This window comes from Artemia franciscana, chromosome 16 (assembly GCF_032884065.1).
Source record: "Artemia franciscana chromosome 16, ASM3288406v1, whole genome shotgun sequence".
Classification (NCBI taxonomy): domain Eukaryota; kingdom Metazoa; phylum Arthropoda; class Branchiopoda; order Anostraca; family Artemiidae; genus Artemia; species Artemia franciscana.
This window is the reverse complement of record NC_088878.1, coordinates 27,155,177-27,179,593: the sequence shown is the minus strand read 5'-3', so window position 1 is coordinate 27,179,593 and position 24,417 is coordinate 27,155,177. Positions and strand designations below refer to the sequence as shown.

General features: G+C 34.9%; 1 protein-coding gene across 3 annotated transcripts in view; it reads left to right on the top strand.

Annotated features, from left to right (window-relative positions):
• The window catches only part of LOC136037299 (CDK5 regulatory subunit-associated protein 2-like), a 40,156-nt gene that overhangs the window by 5,811 nt on the left and 9,928 nt on the right, over positions 1-24,417 (top strand). For all 3 annotated transcript variants that reach the window (XM_065719945.1, XM_065719943.1, XM_065719946.1), the window contains exons 2-5: positions 3,053-3,789; positions 5,530-5,763; positions 8,161-8,586; positions 12,706-12,920. In XM_065719945.1, coding sequence (XP_065576017.1) covers positions 3,070-3,789; positions 5,530-5,763; positions 8,161-8,586; positions 12,706-12,920 — 1,595 coding nt within the window. In that variant the 5' untranslated portion in view covers positions 3,053-3,069. The remainder of the gene's footprint in view (positions 1-3,052; positions 3,790-5,529; positions 5,764-8,160; positions 8,587-12,705; positions 12,921-24,417) is intronic.

Below are 24,417 nucleotides of genomic sequence, written 5' to 3'. Positions count from 1 at the left end.
GGGATCAAAAGGTTACATCAGCAATATTTTTGAAATGGCTTACTGTATTGAGGTGAAACTTCCTGTGTGTCATGAGGGGGCGTTCAACCGATGAAATGGCAACATGTGCACACTAGGTTACTGCCATTACATATACTGCTGCTACTGCTGTCACTACTACTACTAATACAATACTACTACTGCTACTATTTCTGCTACTGCAACCACTACTACTATGAAACTAGTACTATTAAGGCTGAGTGCATGAAGGTGAAAATTCGAGACAATGTTGAGGAGAAAATTGAACTAAATCATAAGGCACTATGTGCATGCAGATTTTCAAAAGCATGTGTCTCAAGAATAGTTTTAGTTATAAAGTTAGAACTTTCAGAAAATGCTTAAAGAGGAAGATCAATTAACCAAAAGGCAGCATGTGCACACTACTACTAATACTACTACCACTGCTACATTTACTACTACTAGTATTACAACTACTACTTCTATTGCAACTACTTTTAATTCTAAGAGCACCAAGATGAAAATTTCAAGCAGTGTTTGAATATACAGGATATCAAAGGACATCTTGGTGAAAGAAAAAATCCTTTAGGTAGTCAGAAAACTATTGAAAGGACTGTGGTCTAATGCTTGAATCTTCAGGCCAATACATCAATCCTTATGTTTGTATCTCCTCTTATAAAATGGTTTTTCTTCATATTATGTCAGACAGCGCCCAAGGAAAATGGTGAAACAAGAAAAACCCCTTTTGAGATAATTGATCTTCTTAAAGAACAAGAGGTAAGAGCTCATATGGCACTTGTGACAAGGCCAAAAGAGCCAAGAGCTCATATGGTATGAGCTCTAGCAAAATTCTAAGAATCAATAGATTGATTTAAAAGGAAAATCAGAGGCTTAATGCCGGTCGGGATTTAAAATAAGAGCTCTGAGTCACGAGATCCTTCTAAATATCAAAATTCATTAAGATCCGATCACCCACTCCGATCACCCACTCGTATGTTATAAATATCTCATTTTTTCAAATTTGTCCTCTCCCTTCAGCCCCCCAGATGGTCGAATCGGGGAAAACGACTTTATCAAGTCAATTTATGCAGCTCCCTGATATGCCTACCAATTTTCATTGTCCTAGCACGTCCAGAAGCACCAAATTCGCCAAATCATTGAACCCCACCCCCTAACTCCCCCAAAGAGAGCGGATCCAGTCCGGTTATGTCAATCATGTATCTACGACATTTATAAGCGTTTCCCAAGATTTCCTGTTTCCCCCTCCAACTCCCCCCAACGTCAAAAGATCTGGTCGGGATTTGAAATAAGAGCTCTGTGACATGAGTTCCTTCTAAATATAACATTTCATTAAGATCTGGTCACTCTTTCTTAAGTTAAAAATACATCAATTTTTCTAATTTTTCCAAATTAACACCCCCCAGCTCCCCCAAAGAGAACAGATCCTTTCCAATTATGTCAATAACGTATCTATAACTTGTGCTTATTCTTCCCATCAAGTTTCATCCCGATCTCTCCACTCTAAGCGTTTTCCAAGATTTCTGTTTCCTCCCTCCAACCCCCTATGTCCTCGGCGTCCGATTCGAATTGAAAATGGAACATCTAAGACATAAAATACTTTTATATATCAAGTTTCAATAAAATCCGATCACCCATTTGTAAGATGAAGATACCTCAATTTTCACACTTTCCAAGATTTTCGGTTTCCCCCTCCACCTCCCCCCAATGTCACCAGATCTAGTCGGGTTTTAAAATGAGAGCTCTAAAGCACAAGATCTTTCTAAATATCAAATTTCATTAATATCTGATCACCCGTTCGCCAGTTAAAAATACCTCATTTTTTCTAATTTTTCAGGATTATTCCCCCCCCCAACTCCACCAAAGAAAGTGGATCCGGTCCGGTTATTTCAGTCACGTATCTTCGACTTGTTTTTATTATTCCCACCAAGTTTCATCCTGATCTCTCTGCTTTAAGTGTTATCCAAGATTTCCGGTTCTCCCCCCAACTTCCCCCCCCCCCAATGACGCTGGATCCGGCCGGGATTTAAAATAAGAGTTCTGAGTTACAAGGTCCTTCTAAATATGAAAATTTCATTAAGATCCAATCACTCCTTTGTAAGTTAAAAATACAGCATTTTTCCTAATTTTCCAGAATTAACCATTCCCCCCCCCCCAACTCCCACAAATAGAGTGGACCCGTTTTGCTTATGTCAATTACTATCTAGGACTTCTGCTTTTTTTCCAACCAAGTTTCATCCCGATCCCTCCACTCTAAGTGTTTTCCAAGATTTTAGGTCCCCCCCCTCCCCCAGTGTCACCAGATCCGGTTGGGATTTAAATAAGAGCTCTGAGACACGATATCCTTCTAAATATCAAATTTCATTAAGATCTTATCACCCGTTCGTAAGTTATAAATACCTCCTTTTTTCTAATTTTTCCAATTTAATCGTCCACCCACTCCCCCTCCCCCCCACAGATGGCCGAATCGGGGAAACAACAATTTCTAATTTAATCTGGTCTGGTTCCTGATACCCCTGCCAAATTTCATTGTCCTGGCTTACCTGGACGTGCCTAAACTAGCAAAACCAGGACTGACAGACCAACTGACAGAATTTGCAATTGCTACATGTTACTTGGTAGATACCAAGTGCCATAAAAAATTAACTCCCCTTAAATTTATATTTATGTGTACCTATATTTCTTCTAATTTTTTATTTTCTTTGAAATTTTTCAATTAGAGGCAAGGCTGTATTCAGGGGGGTGGGCTATTGGGTTTGCCCCCCCCCCCTAAAAAATCCGACTTGTAAAACATGACAGATATGCATATAGGCAAATTTTTAATGCAATATAAAGTTTTCCTGTAAATCCTCCCCCGCTCCCAAACTGAATCCTGGATAAATCCTTGTTTAGGGGTCCTTGGATTCATTATAGGGTTATATATCCCTATCATTTTCTATGTGCAGATATGTTTGTGGGAAAATCAAATCTTAGGTGATTGCTTAGAACTACAGTAATCACAATTAAAGGACACTCTTTTAGTTTATTTAATTTCCAGATTAATGGTCTTTGGTGATGATGGAAGATACAGAGTCCAACATAAGCAGCATTCAGTTGTCTCCATTGAGTCTGACCTCTGATGATATAGATGGCTCTGAAGCTAGTGATGCTGGCGTTTCACAGCTTAGTGAATCTTTGTTTAAGTTTATAACACCTATGCCCAAAGCTAAAAAACCTGAAAAGGACCAAAAGCAAGTAAAGAAAAACTTAGCAAATAACTTTGAAAGTTTATCCAAAGCTAATCAAAATGGTATTACAGATATACAAGGTGAACATGCAAGTCATGACAAATTACCAGAAAATATAAAAGAAAAAATAACAATTGTTGCATCAGATGATAGTAGATCAACTTTAACATCAAAAAGTGTGGAAGCAGTATATGAAGGAAAGGGCGCAGAGGAAGTGCTTGCTCCTTTAAGGCAGAGTAATTCAATTTCAACCCAAGAGAAACACTATGATTCAGCAATGAATGGTGAAAATACAGTGAAATCCATTTATCAACATAGATTGTCTATTTTAGAACCGGTGATCAAGAGATCAGAAATAGAATTTTCTAATATGGATAAAGAATTGTCAGAATTGAAAAAGTTTGGAGATTCTTTAACTGAAAAAACACATAAAGATACCCAACCAGAGATATCTAAAAGATCTGCTAATTCTGCACTGAATAATCTGTCAAGTCTGTATTGTATCAGTGATCACTTGAACTTGGATGAAGAAAAAGACAAAAGAGAGGTAATTACTTATTTACAATAATTACCTTAACCGTTTGCCTAATATAAATACAAACTCGAGAGGGTAGGGTGTAATTTTTTATGGGGCAGGGGGCAACTGCCCCTCCCAGGCCTCGGTTTGCCCCCTCCCACCAGCCCCAGTTTGTCCCCCTGCTGAAGCTTAGTTTCTTCAAAATCTTATTAAAACTAAGATAAACGAGTATTTTTCTAGCATCCACAGAAACAGATCAGTTTTCTTGAGTATATCTTTAACTTTATGGTACTATATGACTCATGTTTCAGTTTTCACTGTTTTTTCACTTGATTTGGGAATATTGGCTCCAACTTTACACCCCCCCCAAGGATTTTAACAAAATTACGCCACTGTTATGGCTCAGAGGTTAGGGGTTCTGCAAAGTGCTGATGCTTGGGAGGCAGGCCCCTATTAGTTAGTACTTGGGAAACTTTTGTACAACTAGCATGAACATTCTTATATTAGGACCAAATAAGAGTCAAATGATCAGTTGTTTTATAACAATCATGAGTTTTATCTTAATATAATGTAAAGTATAAAATTTATGAGTTATTTTAAAAGTCAAAGTTATTTTTTTACTTTATAGTGATTGCCAGGAAGAGAATACGGTAGATTTTTTGTAATGCTATGGTAAAAAGAATCACTTCACAGAAATGTAGGGTGGAGGCAAAATATATTCTTCCTAATCTGGGGGGAGGGACAATTTTTCGGTTATTTCAAGTTTCGTTTCAAAAATAGCAAAAATCCATTTTTCAATTAATATACCAAAACAGGTATTTTTCAGAATAAATGAACATCAGCGATCATCAGATAACAGTTAAGTGAAACACTATATTTACTTAATACTAGGATTTTCTTTTAGTAAACATGATCCCCAGATACATTACTGCTCTACAAACAAACTGTGGTGACTTACTATTTGAGACGTCTGGAAGTATCAACTCAATTTTTCTAAATATCCCTCCCCTTATCACACAGAGCCCCTGGCACCTGCTTTCTTTGCAACTTCTTTCTTTTGAGTATACTCGAAATTTTGTACTAATTTACAGGAAAATAGCCTTGAGCTGCATCCACAAAGTCAGATATCTAGCTGCTAAATTAAGCTTAACGTAGAACTTTTCCCTATAAACTACCCACAAAGGGGTAGTTTCCAAATTCTAAAATTGCTAGGTACTTCCCCCTTTTCGAAATAAATGTTCATAGTCTCTAGTAATTTATCGGGGTCTGATTGGCTCTGACTATGCTATTGCATAGGTGCTAGTAGCCAGCACATTGGTTCTGGCTACTTACCCCCCCCCCCCTCTAGATACAGCCGTGACTATGAGATAAATGTCAATAGTGTCTAGAAGACTTCTAAGATCGTTTTATTATACGATAAACTGTTTGTTTGCATAATTAATGAGCTTTCTGCTCTTTCCTGTTTTTATTTGATTAGTGACTTGTTTTAATTGGCATATAACACTATATGATTTTTGTAATAGCGTGAATAAGGCAAATTTTTAATAAACCTAAATTAGAACATTATTCCATATCTCTCAATCATCTCAGTGCATAATTACCAGCTTAAAATGGTTTCTGTCTTGGAAGGAGAGAAAGGCGTGGTCTCCTCTACTCATCTTACGTGTACTAATAATTATATTAATTAAGCAGAGTCTGCTGGCTACTTACAGGTAGTGTTTGCACCTTCAAGTCGTCTACTCTATTGAATGTTGGTCTGTCCTTTTACAGCACTATGAGGCGCAAGTTGTCAAATTGCAAAGTCGTGTTCTTGAGCTGGAAGAGCAGCTAGCATTGGCAAACGCATCGACCATTCGTAAAGACAGAACTATTCAGGAGACAAAACACAAATTCCAATGTGCCATCAAAAAATTGGAAGAAATGTCAAACTGTTCTGCAAAAGAAGTGCAGTCACTTCGAGAAGAAAAAGAATATTTAGAAAAAGAGTTGAAGAAAGAGAAAGAGGTAATTAATCCTGTGGTGAGCATAGAATATTTTCTATTTGGACGTTACTTAAATATTGTATTGTTGCTATAAGTATATAGCTTCTACTTTTTGCAGCTGGTATCGTGTATCAAAATTCTCTCTGGTCTACTCCTCTCTGAAAGCCTCCATAAAAGCAGCATAAACTGGAGTGGTAGAAATTGTCTCCTCTTCTCAAAAATTTCTACCCCCCTCCTTACCACTAGTTCTTGCCGAGTGGTTAGCACGCTAGGCTTGAAATTTTTTGTCCATGAGGGGATCAAGTCCTGACGTCCCTGTTTATTTGGTTAGGAACGGGGGTCTGTGGTGTGAGTCTGTAACTCAGCGAGACTAGACCCAGCTCTAAATGGGTATCTGAAGAAATCTGGGAAAGGCAAACAGGAAGATTATTTTCATTGAAAAGTGGCTATTTTAGGTATACTCTTGTTGAAAGAAAATAACAATAATAACCAGGTTATATGTATTTTGAATTTTGAAAATGTAGGCAATTTACAAAAAGATAATTTTGAAAATATAGGCAATTTTTGCTCAAAATTTTGAAACCCTTAATCACAAACAGGGCCATATAGAGGATTTTTCTTTCGGGTTGGGGGGGTGGGGGCTTTTACAAATGGATTTTTTGTTGTTTTTTTTTTACAAAAAAACGCGTAAAAAATTTGTTTATGTTCAATTTTGTTTCGTTTTTCGAGTCGGACATACATCTTATTTCTCTAAAAATAATAATATCGGCGCATGTTGATATTTAAGGTTTTATCAGGACGATGTTTGGAGCAGGTGTTCTGCTGCTTCTTCAGTAATCGATCAACCGTCAATAATTTCAAATTTATTTTGCGCTATCAGTATATAATATATTTTACCTTGTTTTGTTACCCCAGGTCCATGCCTATGTTCACGCCAGTCCATGCCGTTTATAATAAAAGGAGCCTAGTAAATGGAATTTGCATCATCTAACCTTGTTTTATTTTCCCTGTCCCACGTCTACGCCAGTTTACGCCACACCAGCTTGGTCCATGCCACGCCTGGTCCCGTCATTGGATAAGCTAGTAAATCGAATTTATATCATTTTAGCTTATTTTGTTATTTTTGGCCCGGGGCCGCGCGTTAACGTTCTATAGTTCGTAGCTTCTTGAAAATACGCTAATTTTTTGTGTGATGTAATCTTATTTTAGGAGACTTCCGAAATAACAATAACAAACTTCTTGTTATAGAAAACTTATCTCTTGTATGCATAGCTCCATGCAAGGGGGTTCAGAAGAAGAAAAGACGAAATTTCAAGAAATTTTGGAAGTTAAGAAACGTACTATTTCTACCGTTTTTGTAACCCCACTGCAGCTTTGTAATGCTGAGAAAAGGTGTGTGAACAGGACGGAAGCTTTTGAAGCTTTTTTTAACTTGAATTTTTGTTCTACAATTATCCCGCTTTTTTGTACAATTTATCTGTTTTTGGTTGTTTGTTGTTCTTGGCACCGTATGATACAGGTTTCGTAAAGCCAAATTTTTTGAATAGTCCATCTCTCATATTCACCCCTTTTAGTTCTATCACGGGGCCATGTTGAGCATAATTCGCATTTAAACTTTTTTTTATATTCCTGATATATAGATGACCCATCCAGGGGATTGGATTAGACCATTTCGAGAAAGAATTCCTTATTGACCAGATTTAGGGACTTTGCCTATTGAATTTAAAAACTTAAGGTTCTCTAGAAATAATTTCATAACGGGTCTTAAAGAAATAAGAAGATATTAATTTAAAAAAATGAATAAGAAGCCCAAGTGGGCTAATTTCGCATTTCAAAGTCAATAAACACAGAAGAAAAAAAGATCGGAAAAAAAATCATCATGTCAATAAGATTAAAACTCGCAGAATTTATAAGGGGATTAAAACAAATAAAAAACAGAGACAATTTAGTTTAGTGACTAAAAAAAATAAAATCTAGGAAAGGAACCGTATAAAAAGAAAGTTCAAAATTTTAACAAGGTTAAGATAAAAAGGGAGTGGGAGGGGGGGACCAACGTGGAAGTGTGAAGACGGCTAATATCGCCTGACCCAATCCTTGATAAAAATCAAACAGATTGACAGACAGTGACCGCGAAGAAGACCGCGAAAGCGGTGTATTGATAACTTCAAGTGCAAGCACTTTGTGCAACTCTCCAGAACAGCACAATACAGTCTTCATATCGAGTCTCGGCTCATGCCCTTTCAAAAGGAGTGGCCCCAAGACGTCCCACGAGGATGGACGGGACTTAAGTAAGGGGGTCACTTATTTAATATATCGACTACGTTCATTGAGCTTAAAGAACCTCCCATCCCCATGAACTGACAAAGTTTCTCTTGACAGAAAAACCTGACCTTCTGTTTTTTTCATATTTTATTTTTAGAAAGCTCAGGAAATGGAACTTAAATTCAAGGAAGTCCTAAAAATTGCCGAAAATCTACGTGAAAAATACCAAGAAGTAGATGCTCTATCCAGAACACTGAATCTTGAGTTAACAGACTTGCGAGGAAATAATAAAACTTTACACAATGATTGTTCTATCCTTGATGAAGAGAATAGGAGACTTGTGAATTCTTTAAGTGACCTTGAAAATAAATACGTAAAATTGAGATTGGAAAATGAGAAGCTGATGAAAGAATTTACTGAAGCCAATAACTGTAGTCGAACATTGAAGGAAGAAGTGGATCGTTTAACCAAAAATTTAAATGAGTTGACAACGAAGAACAGTCAACTTGAGCTGGAATTGCGTAATATTTTGGACCAAAAACAGAGATTGCAAATTGAAGTTGAAGATTTAATATCAGAAAAGGTAATTTCTCTTTTCTTCCTCAATGTGTTCTATTTTTAAAGTGCCAGATGCATCAGAATAAAAAAAAAATTGGCCCTCCTGGACCTATCTTTGGTCTACCCTAGACCCATCTTTGGTGTATTCATAGTGTAAAACCACTATTTCGTTGTATTTTTCGTTTGATTGTTTCAAGATTATAAAATTTCTAGGGTAGTGTCAAATTGTCGGCAGTGTTCCCACGTTGAACCGTAAAGATAAATGACCAAAATGAACTTACGTAGTCTGATAACGCTTTTCCTCCATAAAAATTTAAACAACTAATCTGTTGATTTCCAGAGACAAATACACCTTCGAAGGAAAGCTGCGCTCTCTGAAGCTGTTTAGCTTCATATGTTTTAGCTAATTTTTCACTCGCGTTTCTTTTTTTGTTTTGGAACCCGCTTCTGCCAAAAACTTGAAACAACATATGTAGGTCTTTCTTATTGAAATTTAAACATCCATGTTTAGTCTTTTTTATTCTGATTGTGTAATTTTTGATTTTATGATTGTATAAGTTTTCGTTCGATCAATTCAAGCAATCAGGTTTGATCATCCTTGGTACTTTAAGAAGTTCGCGTATTTATTTTTATTTTACATAAACAATTAATCTGTTGATTTCCAGAGACAAATACACCTTCGAGGGAAAGATTTTCCCTGTTTTTCGCTAATTTTTCACTCGCGTTTCTTTTTTTTTATTGGCACTCGCTTCTGCCAAAAACTTGAAACAACATATGCTGGTCTTTCTTATTGAATAGTGAATTTCCATGTTTAGTCTTTTTATTCTGATTGTGTAATTTTTCGATTTTATGATTGTATAAGTTTTCGTTCGATCAAGCAATCAGATTTGATCGTACTTTAAGAAGTTCTAGTCGAAAAGTGTGGTTATTTCTTTAGTCGAGTTTTAAAAATCTGTTCCCAAATTTCATGTATCCTTTGAGGTAAATTGTGCTAAAGATATTTTATCCTGCAATAGTTGCCTCATTGAACTTATTGATAATCTTATAGATAGAAGATTAAAAAAGGTACAACAAGTAAATATTCACCCCTCCCCCTCTTATTTAGTTTACTCCTACAAGTGAAAACAAAAATTTTACCACTTTACTATATATCCTGAGTCTCAGGAAAAAATTTAAAGCCACATAATCTTTCTGTTTCTTTCAAACATGAACTAAAGGTCGAACGTCATATCAAATCTGGGAAAGATAAAATTGAGTCCTGGCGTTTACAACGCCGGGGTCCCGTATTCTAGAACGCGGTTTTGGCGTCTAATGATCTTGCGGGAAGTTTTATACTAGCAAAACCCGGCAACAGCTGAGGGAACGCCTACATGAACACAAGATTTCCATAAACAAAGATGTGAAAATAAAAATGATGATTTTGATCCTCCCTTGGCCCTCCATGTTTTGAAAATCCTGATGATTATTTAGTTCTTTTTGACGAGGCACTTTTAATCTCAACAGTAAATGATTTAATGCAATATTTTAGGGGGGAATAGATAAAGTAAAAAATTCGCATTGACGCGTTTTGAAAATTAGATTTTTTAAGATTATTCTAGGAGGAGCTCCTTTGCATTCATCACAAGGGTTTTTTCTATCGGTTTTGATTCTAAGCATGTCCTCTCTCTTCCTCCTATAAGAATTTGTATTGTTTATTTATGGGAACCAGATAAAACAACATCGATCAAGATTAATCAAAATATTTATCTTAAATTATTAATTCAAATACTTCTCAATTGTTTCAAGACGCAGGACTATCAAGACAAAAGATTTTTAGTTTACCATTTCCTTGAGGAAAAGATGTAAGACGGTCATTGCCAACTCAGGAATCAAAGTGTTTCTTTGGGCCTCTTAGGGTCCCTTTTTTTTAGGGGGGGGATGTGCCCCGTTTATTCTTTATAAATTAGGTTCTTCTTTGCCCGAAGACTTACGGCTTTAGGTTTCAAATAGATTAGGGACAAAGAGTTATTTGACCCATTTTTGGGACACTACTTTTTGAGTAAGGATTTGTTTGAGTCGAGGGGGGGTAGGTACAAGAAGACATTAAATTATGCATGTAAATAGTTAAATGTGAAACGTTAATATTTAAACCTTGATGAAAACAACGCTATTTGTAGCACTCGTTCCCCCTGAGAAATTTCTTAACAGTACTGAAGAGGGATTTGAGTAGGGATTTGTTTGAGTCAAGGGAGGGTAGGTACATGCCACTTTTTACATCTAAATCACTGCTTGTAAGGCTGGTCACTATATATATATATATATATATATATATATATATATATATATATATATATATATATATATATATATATATATATATATATATATATATATATATATATATATATATATATATATATATATATATATATATATATATATATATATATATATATATATATATATATATATATATATATATATATATATATATATATATATATATATATATATATATATATATATATATATATATATATATATATATATATATATATATATATATATATATATATATATATATATATATATATATATATATATATATATATATATATATATATATATATATATATATATATATATATATATATATATATATATATATATATATTTAGGCCAGTTTATTCTCCTGGTGAGCCCTTGTGTTGGGTTGTTGCCTCTGGATTATTTGTCTTTATTATTTTTTCTATTGTTTGGTAAATGACGACTTATACTTATTGACGACATGACTGCCTGTCCATGGATTATTCTTTATGGTTGATTGTGTATGGCTATGCTCTTTGACCTATGTGATTGTATGGATGAGTAGGATTAAGGCCTCATTCAAGTGCTGGTCTATATTAATCACTAATTTAGGAAAACAGTCTTCCTTTTCTCCTTCTGTCTCTCTTTTTTTTTCTTTTTTTTTTTTTCTTTTTTTTGTGTTTGTGCTGTTGCATTGGTGATTTCTCTTTTCATGATATATATATATATATATATATATATATATATATATATATATATATATATATATATATATATATATATATATATATATATATGTGTGTGTGTGTGTGTTTTGTGTTGTCTTTAATTGCATGAAGAGAGGACACGTAAGTTATTTAATTTATCTCTAAATGGCTAATAACAAAAGATATAAGAATGTAACTAAAAAAAATATTGTTTGTTGAAATTTTTGAAAATTTTGACTTTTCTCTTAATTTCAAAACTACAAAATAAATTTAGAGAAATCAAACCGTTCAATGGCCAATATGAGGAACAAGAAGAAAATCAAACGAATATTTCGCCTGTATGAAAAAAGGTGTCTTCGGCGTTAAGAGAAAAACATGAAAAAGGGCTCAACTAAAATATAAAACTAAAAGAATGTATATATAGTAAAAAGAAAACAATATGTATAATCAATTGATACTCACATATAAAAATAGTGAGCTACTTCTATGAAGTCACAAAAGTAACTGGTAAAAGTAAGAGAATAAAATTTAAATGAACCTAATTGTTCTGTAGAGAAGTAATCTTTATGTTAGCATCCAGTGTTGCCAATCTTATTGGTTTTTATGTTTATCCCCTTGTGATTTTGCAAGACTTTTTTATAGTTTTTGATTGTGCGTTCATTTGTAAAATAATGTCGCAAATAGAATCAATATTTAAATTTCCAGTGCCCATACTAGTTGACAAATCCGCGGAAATATGTATTTTATTTCTGTGTCTTTCCTAGCCCATTGCGAAAAAACCTTTCTCATTAGAAATGGCTGTTGTTTTCTCTAATTGTACATATGGTATGGATGGTATGTTCGGAAATATGTTCTGCTAGAGCTAAAACAAAAGTTTTCAGATACTTTTTCAATTTGAGAGCATTATCTATGTAATTGCGAACACCGAAGTATTTTATTTATATATACATATATTATTTTCGCTTTAGATTTTAGTTGTTTTTTCGTTTTCTTTTAGCGCTGAAGACCTCTCGTTTTATACTGGTGAAATGCTGGTTTGACCTTTACTCTTATTTTTCTTCATACTAGCAATAGACTCGTTTGTCCTATTAATTTCTTTGTTGTGTCATGGTAGGCCAGTTCGGCTTAGATCTTCCGTTCTCCTAATTTAGGCAGAATTGAAGAAATCTTTTGAGGCAAAAGAAAATCTTCTGTTGGAAAAGTGCCAAAAAAGTGAAGAAGACAACCGTCAGCGAATGGAAGAGTTTCGTAAAGACTATGGTGAACGATCCAGTAAAATGCGTCAACAACTCTCTGATGAATATGATGTCAAACTTCATGGATTAGTTGTTTCGTTTGAGGAACAGTTGAACCAGCTTAAGCAAAAGTAAGACCTCGATTCATATTTGTTTAGGGCAGTTTTTGAAAATAGAATAAGAGCAAAATTTCAGTGGTTAATATTTCATCAGAAAGAAATGTGGGAAAAAAACAAAACAATTCTTACTTAATAATACGGACCAAAATTGTAGTCAACAGATTTTCGGGGTTGTGTCTGCTTCCATTGGCATTTTTGCACTTTTTCTAAATATATCATTTTCATTTGATCCTTCTATTTGTATGTATGTATTGGATTAATGGAGCTTCTTAACTACTAAGGTCCTTGCATTGGCCCTTTAGTGTGTTACTACAGCTGGATTTGAACCCTGGGTCACGTATTACCAAGCTCGTATCCCATTCCTGCCTTATTAAATACCCCCCAATACCTACCTCCTTATCGGATACAAAGCAACATGCCCCTGGTATCCTCTCCCCAAAACGCCCCTCCAACCCAGAAATTTACTCACGACCAGTCAAATCACCATTGTAGACATTACTACACCCAAACCCTCCCAAAATCCCCTCTTGCTCATATTGCTCATTCCCTTTCCCGGCACCTTCTTGCCTTCCCATCTCCCCTTTTCTTCTCTATCAAAAATCCTCCCAATTTGACTCCTTCTCACCCAATCTACACGAAACCCCACCTTGGGCCAATTTGTTTTATCCCTCGTGCTTACACTGTCAACGTGACTTAGGTGTGAGAATTTTTGCATTTAATAATTCTCTTGTAATAAATCTTAAATGTTCTCGCTTCCCATCAGCTGGAAGCAAGTCGCACCTTCCTCATCATGCTTCGTCTATATCCTTGTCCGTCCCCCACCTCCAAATCCCCAAGGTAAATCCTTCTCTTACCCTTCATCTCCAAAGCATCATAATATTAAATTAAAACCTCACCCAGGAAATTCTCAAACTCATCAAGTCTCCCTGTCGAGATTACCAAATCGGTTTGTTTTTCCTAAACTTTTACTTACTAATGCTGAAAGTCTTAATTTTGAAAAGCCTACCGAACTCGAGGTGCTTTCAGAACCAAATCTAATGGATATTGTAGCTAATACTGAATTACAGTCCCATAACCCTGGGTCCCTGCGCCTGACAAATTATTCAGAGTTTGTTAAAGTCCGTCCTTTACCCACTCGGAAAAAAAGGTGGTGGTGCTTTGTTCTTTACTAAGAGTAATCTGTACCCAAAAGCTATTCGAGTCCCTAGTTCACCCGAGTAAGAGGAAATCCTCTGGCTAAGTACTAGACCAAAAGTAGTCCCTCGTCCATTTAATATTATTGCAATAGCTGTTTTCTATTTCTTCCCAAATCAAAATATCGATTCAAATCGTAAATTCATTCAGCAATTGCAGACAAGTGCTGATTTTGTTATTTCTAAGTACTCTAATGCTGTCCTTGTTTAAGTTGGTGATACGACCTTAAAATGGATTATTTTTGCTCCTAACTTAAAGTAAAGAAAATTGTCAAAATGCCAACGATTCGGGAAAATACCTCTCTTGATTTTATTTAACTAATATGCATAATTTTTACAGCCCTCCCTCAGCTTTGCCCCCATTAGGTGCGAATTACCATCTTTCGATTTTTTTATCCCCTTCCTCAAATTTTAAGCATTCTTTCTCAATAACTTATGGCACTTATCGCCCTCTTCAAATTTCTAGTCTTCTTTCTTTTGGTATGTGGCTGAATACTGAAGATTGGTCTGATATTTATAGTATAGAAAATCTTGATGAGAAAATGGCTACGTTCCACAAAAAGCTAATTGATAAATGTAAAAAAAAATTCCAGAAAAAGGATTTAATAGGTGCTCCAGTGATAAACTCTTTATTAACTAAACTATAAAGGCACTAATTAAGACCAAATTGAAGTTTTTCTAAAATGGTAAACCGGATGAAGCCAATAAACTAAGAAAATCAAATAAAAGAGAAATTTGTAAATTGGCACGATCGTACTACAAAAGTAAGGTCGAACTAATAAACCGAAAAATTGGTATTCCAAGGTTAAAAAGCTGTGTGACGGGAGGTTTGAGCAGCTTAACTTCAATCTACCCGAGTCCCCTGATGTTACTGGCGCTAATCTATAAATTCCTCGCTTCCATAATCCAGAGCCTTTCAGCATTGTCCGATCAATTACCAACAGGTGCCCTATCCCCTTCTTTTCCCACTTGTTTCCCCGTCTGAGATAGAAAGAAGAATTGAAAAACTAAGAAAAACAATTGTTTGGCCTTTGAATATCTCGTTTCCTCTTATTAGTGCCTTCGGTGACTTCCCTTCTAAGCCCTTGTTTTTTTCTGTTTAACTAGATTACGGAGTCCGGGTGAATTCCAACAATTTGGAAGCAGAATTTTATAACCCCTTTGAAAAAGAAAAACGAAAGTCTAGTTTTGAAGGTGTTTGTCCTATTAATCTTAACCCTATTTTACCTCTTGCTGACTTAAAGCAAGTCCGTAACCTAAAATCCACTTCTCCTTCCCAATACCTCGTTTCTCTTATCGACCACATGGGAAAAATCCTCGAAAAGCCTAATTTCTGGCTAAATTTAATTTCCATTGACCTTCGGAAAGCATTTGACCTTGTTAACCACAATATTTTAATTAAGAAACTTATCAGCGAGTTCAATATTGTTCCCTTACTGTTGAAATTGGTTGCCTCCTTCTTAAGAAATATATTGCAAGCTCTCAAATTCCAGAATCATTACTCAAATCCACTCCCTGTCCACAATGGCGTACCCCAAGGTACTCTCCTAGGTCTCTTCCTTTTTTCAATCATGGTTAACAGCCTTGCTAAGGATTTTCCTGACCAATGAAAGTTTGTTGATGACCTAACGGTGGGTGAAACTTGCTTCAGAAATTTAATAAGTGACCCTGTGAGTATTCTCAATGAGATTAGAAACATGACAGTAAACCCCTCTAAGTCCATAATAATGCCGATTGGTTTCCTAAAATCCTCGTCCTGTTTTCTTAATCCTATCCCTCCCTTTTAATTTTTATATATTTTATATTTCGTTCTCTTTTTTGTGTTTATTCACTTATCCCCCCCCCTTTCGACCGTATTTGCTTATTTTGCCCCCCCCCTTCCCATTTTTAATGTCCCTTTTAATTCTTTTTCTGAATTGTATTTGTTTAAGTTTAATTTGACCGGTTCTTATCCTTTTAACTTTTTAGTTGACTTACTTCAGTTTAATTATTGACTCTCAAATGATTATTCATTATGATTTTTCTTTTTTGTATTTTTGCCAGTTTTAGTGCAACCATGTGATTTGTTGACTCCGAAATCCGAATTCGGCCCTTTGTGGGCTTGTGACAGAGATTTTTTGAAATAAATGTCTTATCTAAGTTGAGATCAAACCCACTGCGCCACCATAGCCTTATCTTTAAAAATTAAGATCGGATTAACGATGCTTCTTGTATTGTATTGTATCGGATTAACGACGCTTCTTGACTACTAAGGTCCCTGCGTCGGCCCTGCAGTGCATTCCTGCAGCATGATTCGATCCCTGGGTCCCGTATTACCAAGCTAAGGTCAAACCCACTGCGCCACCAAAGGACAAAAAAAAACGATGCAAATCCACTGTGATTGATGTTTCAAATATTGGCAATACAACACCATCTGCATGTTTGAACAGTAATGGCAGATGGCGTTGCCCTTCATTTGAAGTAAAATCTTTGAAATTTCTTTTTTTAACTACCACCGACATAAAATATCGGTCATGTGGTGGCGGAGTGGGTTTAACCTTAGCCTGGTAATCCAGTAATCGAAGCCTGCTGTAGCAACAGACTGCAGGGCTGATGCAGGGACCTTAGTAGTCAAGAAGGGACCATAGTAGTTAATCTGATTACTTATTTACTGTCATAAAATATCGAGCGTTGATTGTCAATGTCTAAAATACAAATAAGCGCAGTAGAAGGAACAAAGGAAAATGATGTATTTATAAAAATAAAAGTGGAAAAAAAGTAAATGAAATTGGTAGCAACCAATAAAATCTTCTGACTGCAAATTTTATGCGTATTATGAAGTAATAAATGTTTTATTCTCTAAAATTGTTTCCCTCTAAAGAGACCAACCGTCAAAAATAACCAGATTATTAGGGGCTTTTTTTGCCAGTCAAGACTTCAGTACTAAGACCGTTGAAAGGTCGAATTTTTGGTAATAATAAGCGGAATTACAATTGATTATTAATTAATATACAGAATTACAGTTTTTATTTTGTATAAAATATTATTAAACAAAATATTGTAAGGACAAGGACTATAGTGATGAGGCAGAAAAATGCGTGATATTTAATCTCTGAATCAAATATTCTTATTTGCCCCTACTTCGAAATATATCGACTCTGCTCTCTATATTGACTCTACTCTCTGGGACTATAGTGATGAGGCAGGAAAATGCGTGACCTTTACTCACTGAATCAAATATTCTTATTTGCTCCTACTTCGAAATATATCGACTCTGCTCTCTAGGACTAAAGTGATGAGGCAGGAAAATGCGTGACCTTTTCTCACTGAATCAAATATTCTTATTTGCTCCTACTTCGAAATATATCGACTCTGCTCTCTAGGACTAAAGCGATGAGGCAGGAAAATGCGTGACCTTTACTCACTGAATCAAATATTCTTATTTGCTCCTACTTCGAAATATATCGACTCTGCTCTCTAGGACTAAAGTGATGAGGCAGGAAAATGCGTGACCTTTACTCACTGAATCAAATATTCTTATTTGCTCCTATTTCGAAATATATCGACTCTGCTCTCTAGGACTAAAGTGATGAGGCAGGAAAATGCGTGACCTTTACTCACTGAATCAAATATTCTTATTTGCTCCTACTTCGAAATATATCGACTCTGCTCTCTAGGACTAAAGTGATGAGGCAGGAAAATGCGTGACCTTTACTCACTGAATCAAATATTCTTATTTGCTCCTACTTCGAAATATATCGACTCTGCTCTCTAGGACTAAAGTGATGAGGCAGGAAAATGCGTGACCTTTACTCACTGAATTAAATATTCTTATTTGCTCCTACTTCGAAATATATCGACTCTGCTCTCTAGGACTAAAGTGATGAGGCAGGAAAATGCGTGACCTTTACTCACTGAATCAAATATTCTTATTTGCTCCTACTTCGAAATATATCGACTCTGCTCTCTAGGACTAAAGTGATGAGGCAGGAAAATGCGTGACCTTTACTTACTGAATCAAATATTCTTATTTGCTCCTACTTCGAAATATATCGACTCTGCTCTCGCTTTAGGTCCTAGAGGAAGAAAAACTCCTTAATAGTAATCGTTTAAATACTATTTAGGAAGAGAAGAAAGCGGTTTCGAACAAACTTTTTAGCTTGATAATATCCTTTGTAATATCCTTTAGCTTTTTATATACTTTGTATTATATTAGATTAAAATCAACAGTCTTGTGTAAACTCCAGAGGGGTTACGTTACCCCCGGAGGCATAATTATTTCACCTTTGGACTATTTTTAACAAAAAGGCTATCTAATAATTTTGATTGGGTTTATTTGGAAAAGAAAGGGGGGATGGTTGCACTCCAATTATTTTAACTCTTAAAAAGGATGCTTGAACTTTTGATTTCCCGTCGAATGAGCCCCTCCGAAGTTTATACGACCACCCTTTCGATATGAAGTGCCCCTGGGGAAAAAATGATAATACTTTGAAACCTTATGGCTCTTTAGATCCGAAACAGACTTGGCATTTTTTGCCGATTGGATTTTTACCACCGCTGCCGTACCAGTAAAGGTGAATAGGATGATATTGTGACGCACACATTTGGGGGTAAACTAAATAATCCGTTTATTTAATGCCGGTGGTAGCAATGTAGCCGCCCCATGTCACTACAATAAATGATTGGTAAAATAAACGATCGTTTTTCGCCAAAATGGTGGTCTATGTGGCTAATGTATATGTGGTATTTGTGGCACGATTACACACTCGTCGTCGAGTCTGCTGGCGACCGCTGTTTTGTTTGCATTGAGAGAGTGCGCTTGCAAAGAATATATCATAAAAAAAAACTAAATTGGAAATCATAAATGAATTTCTTATCCTGAGATGGGAAGTTCAGGGGGTTTGGCCCAAATTAGCCCCTGCCTTCGACGCTAAACAAATCAAAGCCTATTTATCATAAATGAAAAACAAAGCGGGTGTTAATCTAATCTATTTTTCCTAAATTAAATACTATTTTAACAACATCTGAATTCATCTGTATTAGTATAATTTCAACCTATTGGTGTTCAGTATAGCTTATGTTTTAACTACTTCCCCCTTCCTCCATGGGCTAGGCATGTAGTATATTGACAGGTATATAGGGGGGACAATGTATTTTTATTGTGTAAGAGTGGAGGGGGTAAATTTCTTTTTTTTTTTCAAATACAAAAAGACTGTTGAATGAGCTAATATGGAATAATTAGTCCTAAACTTGCTCCTACTTAACAGGCAATTGCTTTGAATATCCAACTTACCTCAAAATTACATCAATAAAAAAAAAACAAAGTCGGATGTGGCAAAGGGATTGCAGCTTGCATCAGACGCCTCCTACTTCATTAGATAAATACCTCGTCTCCATTTAAATTACCAAAGGAATTAATTGCAATTAAAGATAAAACAATTAAATTAGCCCTATCTTTTGTATCCTGGCCACAATATAAGGCTCATCCCAGCCGCAATATAAATATTCACTCATTGATTAATATTAATTGTTAATTAAATTTATTTGTTAGGTCAGATCTGTGATTGACTGATGTGGCGTTGGTAGAATGTTTACCGCCCAGTGCTTAAACGCTACTTTATCTTAGAATGGCAGCAGTAAAAAAAAATCCGATCGGGAAAAAACGCCAAGTGTTTTTCGGGCATTACTATAGGCAGTGCTTGAGCGTTGTCTCTTACTGAAAATTGAAAAATTTGGAAGTGCAAGGTGAAAAATATGATCAGTTGTGCGACAATAAAATTATGATTTTTCCTACTGTGTATTGGACACCGTAACGAATTTTTTCCCCGATTGTGGGTCTGAAGCATTTTTTTGGCTGGGGAGCTTGTGATTTATCGCCTATATTTTGATTAATTTCTGAAAATTCATTTGAACAACGAAATAGCCGTCCTTTTCGACCAACCGTCTAGGGCTAAACGAAAAGCAGGTCTTCCTCGTCCCGGGTGGGAGGATGTCATAAAGAAAGATTTAAAGGAAATAGCAACTTCCGGGGAGGGTGTAAAGAGGGAGGCTTTGAATAGATTGGGATTGAGGAGAAGCGTGCGTAGCTATGTTGGCTTCAGGCGGCTTGGTGCTATGGTGAGTTGTTAGTAGTAGTAGTATTACCTTTTCATCGGAGTTTTCACGTTGAACCGTGAAAATGAATAAACAAAGCTAAACAATTAGATCTGACAGCACTTTTTGTCTGTAGAATTTTAAGTTCAACCATTGTTTATTCCCACTAAAAAATTCCAACTATTTAGGACAACTAAATCTTTAAATGAAAGCTATACCTTTTTAAAGCTGTTTAATGTCGTATATTTTTAGCTTGTTTTTGCTAATTTTTCATCCACGTTTTCTTTCTTTTATAATGTGATACTATCTAAAGATCTCATAGTTTTGAAACAACCAAAAGGGAAATTTTGGAAAGTCATGTTTTTCTGGCATGAACACACCTAAGACAGATCAAGGGGGAAAATATTTTTATTTTGATGTCCTTCGTATTATCATATTTTATTGTTTTTATTATTAACTATTATTATTAATAATCATACAAGTATTATTAATTATAATTATAATATTATTAATTACTATTATTATATTTATTATTAACACATTTATTTATTTTTATTAAAAATTGATTTGTCTGGTTTCTGACAAACATTTGCCTAATACTAAGTGCTGTAACATCTAGTAATATTTTAGGTTTATACATAATTGATCCAAGAAGCTTCTTTTTTTTAAGTAACCTGTAGTTAAATAAGCAAAATAAAAACATTTTTCGCTCCCTGGTTTCATCTTAGGTCTGTTCATATCTGGAAACGATGGTTTTCTAAGATTTTTTTTTCCAACATTAAGAAGATCTAGGGCGGTATGACAGCGTTGCCACCGTTGAACCATGGAAATAAGAGAATATAACCAATTAGTTAAATTTGGCAACTATTTTTGTCCGTAAAAATTTATAGCTTAACTATAAATTGATTCCTATTAGTGCCAAATGTTTTAAGCTTACTATTGCTGAATTTCCACCCACGTATCTTTTTTTTATTTGGCACTCACTTCTGCCAAGATCCACGTAACTGTATATGGAGATCTTATTCATTGACTTTTTATAAAAATTATTGTTTATAAACGGATACTGCAATAAAAGTTAACAGTTAAAAAGTCTCATCTGTTAAAAAAATTAACAGATATGTATACAGTTATTGCCTGTTTATATTTGAATTGAAATTTTTCAGAAATTCGTAAAAATTTAGAATTTTAGTGGTGCCAAGGCCCCTGTACTTGCCCTGTACTAGTACGTCCCTGTACTTGCAGTATAATGATTCTAAGAATTTATCCGTTGTGTTCGGTTCAGTTTGGTTTATTGTAAAATTAAATCTGTACATTCACAACCAAAATACCCAAAAATAAAGAAAATCTACTTAATGATAAAAAGATTTGTCTCCAGGACTAATCCTATTGAAGCAACACAAAATTAGAAAAAAAGAGAAAAATACAATAAACCGGTCCTTTTTCTTGCATATGAGATTCACCTCATTAATAAAAAACACTTAATCAAATTCACTCTAACAAAATATTCATCTATTCACTGAGAAATAGAGATTACTCTCACTAACGATAAACAAATAAATATATACTTAGTAATAATAATAGATATCTGGGCTAATGTCAGGGACGTAACCAGGGGGCTTCAGGCCCGCTTCTGCCAGACTTCCTTATAATTACTTTGAATGGTACTTGTATGATATGCGCCCGACCTTATGTCCTTCTAAGACGTTTCTCTGAGGCTCAATCCTAATGAAATGTACCAAAGTACGATAACAATGTAATACTTTAGAAACAAATTTGAGCTATAATATTTGCACATTAGGAGGGGGAGGGGTAAAGTATAGTGGGTCTGCATACCCAATGTGTTTGATACAATTATTCTGCAATTTATGTAGTAAGAATTGTTTTCTAACTTGACACTCTCCAAATACTCTACCCCCACCCTAATGTGCAAATGTATAGAGAGAGAGAAGGATTTATTCATTAAACAGATAATAAACAAAAAATGGCTACTACCTCCCCTAAAAAGCAAAGCTTGTCCGAGGGGGAAACAGAGAAAACAAAATATATAAAATAAAAGAACACTAGGTCACCGACACCATTAATACTACCACACTCAACTATAAATATAAAAGAAACATCATTACTTTACTTTTCCTCTGGGAACTACATATCATCATAACCCCCACAAAAAATAAAATAAATGAATTAATCAAAACTCATTATCTACAAAAAGCAGTTCCTTAATGGTTTTTCGAAATATAACAGAGTCTCCAATACTCCTTATATTACTCGTCAAACTATTCCATTTCCGTGTACCTCCATACAAAACAGAAAAACGTGAACGGGGAGAAATGCCTCGAGGTACACTTAAATCGACACTACCCCTTGTATCGTGTGAAGGAACAAAAGACCTAACGCAAAATAAATCACAAAAACAGCGTGGTTGAATATCCTGCAATAATCCAAAAATAAACCAATACATAATACATAATATACATAATATAACATACATAACATAAAATAAACCACAATACATAAATTTCACGGAGGCTCGCAGCTGGCAAAGTTTTCAAGGTTGGATAAAATTCCCCAATAGATTGACGAGGAGGAATCCCTGCTAAAAGCCTAACTGCGTGCTTTTGTTGAACTCTTATTGGCTTAAGGATAGAAGGAAAAGTGGAGAGCCAAATACTTGAACAAAGTATATATGGGTGTATGAGAGAAAAATAAAAATGGTGGAGGACAGATTTAGGAAAAAAATATTTGAGTTTCTTCATTATACTTAGATTTCTTGCCAGAATTTTACTAGTTAAAGTTACATGCTGCATAAAAGATAAAGTTTCGTCAATTACAACCCCAAGGTATTTAAAAGAAACAGTCCGTTTTATAACTCTATTTGACGTATTTAATTCCTTCATCCATGGGTAAAAACCTGGCGATCGTGAGAAAATGACAAAATTAGACTTGCTTATATTTATCCTTAGTTTGTTTAGCCTCAGCCAGGTTACAATTTTATCAACTGATTTCCTCATCGACTTCTCAACCAGCTGCGCTGTCTTAGCTGTGGTAATTGCTGTTGTGTCATCAGCAAAAAGCAAAACTGTTGCATTAGTGGGGTTAACCGTTAGTTCATTTATTCTGTAGCAAAATTATTTAGAGGCTTTGGTAAATCATTTATAAACATCAAGAATAATATAGGACCAAGAACTGATCCTTGTGGAACGCCTATTTCAACAAGTCTTTCTCCCGAAGAAGAATCAATTAGTTGAACATACTGATAGCGATTACTTAAAAAACTTCTTAAAAAATTAGACGCTTTTCCCCTCAGACCATACACGTCACCCTTTTTAAGAAGAAGTTCATAGTCCACCATGTCGAAAGCTTTTATCAGATCTAAAAATGCTGCACCTACTTTAAAACCTTTATCTAATGCCACATTGCCACATAATGCCACATTGTCAAATAAATCATTGCCTGTTCCGTTGTTCTTTTTCTACGGAACCCAAATTATGTCTCAACCAGTAACTTCCTCTAAAAAAAAAATCATCATTCTAGTGCTAAAACATTTCTCTAAAACGCGGGAAAGTGTGGGTAAAATACTTTTAAACTTTAAAACAATCTGGAAATTTCTCTTGACGAAAACACCTTGTTAATTAATTTACATAAAACTTGAGATATAATAGGGAATATAAACTTAAGAGTTTTTAATATGATTTGGTCACTACCAGATGAGTTACTACTTAACCCATAAAAAATTTGTTTAATTTCATCAACTGTTACAAGCCTAAGATGAAGAGAGATATCAATCGGGTCCCCCAAAAAAGATTCGTACGTCGGATCACTAATATCAGGCACAATTGACATAGCTAGATTTGGACTAATATTTGAAAAATGATTCTGAAATTCATTGCATATATCATCTTCCAAACTTAAAGTCTCACCCTTTGTACTAATTAATTCTACGGGAACACTATTTGTTTTTAATTCAATCACTTCTTTTATTAGTCAATAAAAAAACAAGTTTTTTTTTAACTGAAAGCAAGGAGCGACATTAAAACTTAAAACGAACAGAAATTACTTCGTATATGAAAGGGGCTGCTTCCTCATCAACGCCCCGCTCTTGACGCTAAAGTTAGATTCTTTCTCTCAACTATACTTTTCAAAACAGTAAAACACTTTTTTTTAAATAATGCTAGAAAATCCTGCGCTTCCTTCATGGAAATTCTCTTCCCCCATGACAAATTCCTCGATGGAAAGTTTTCCCA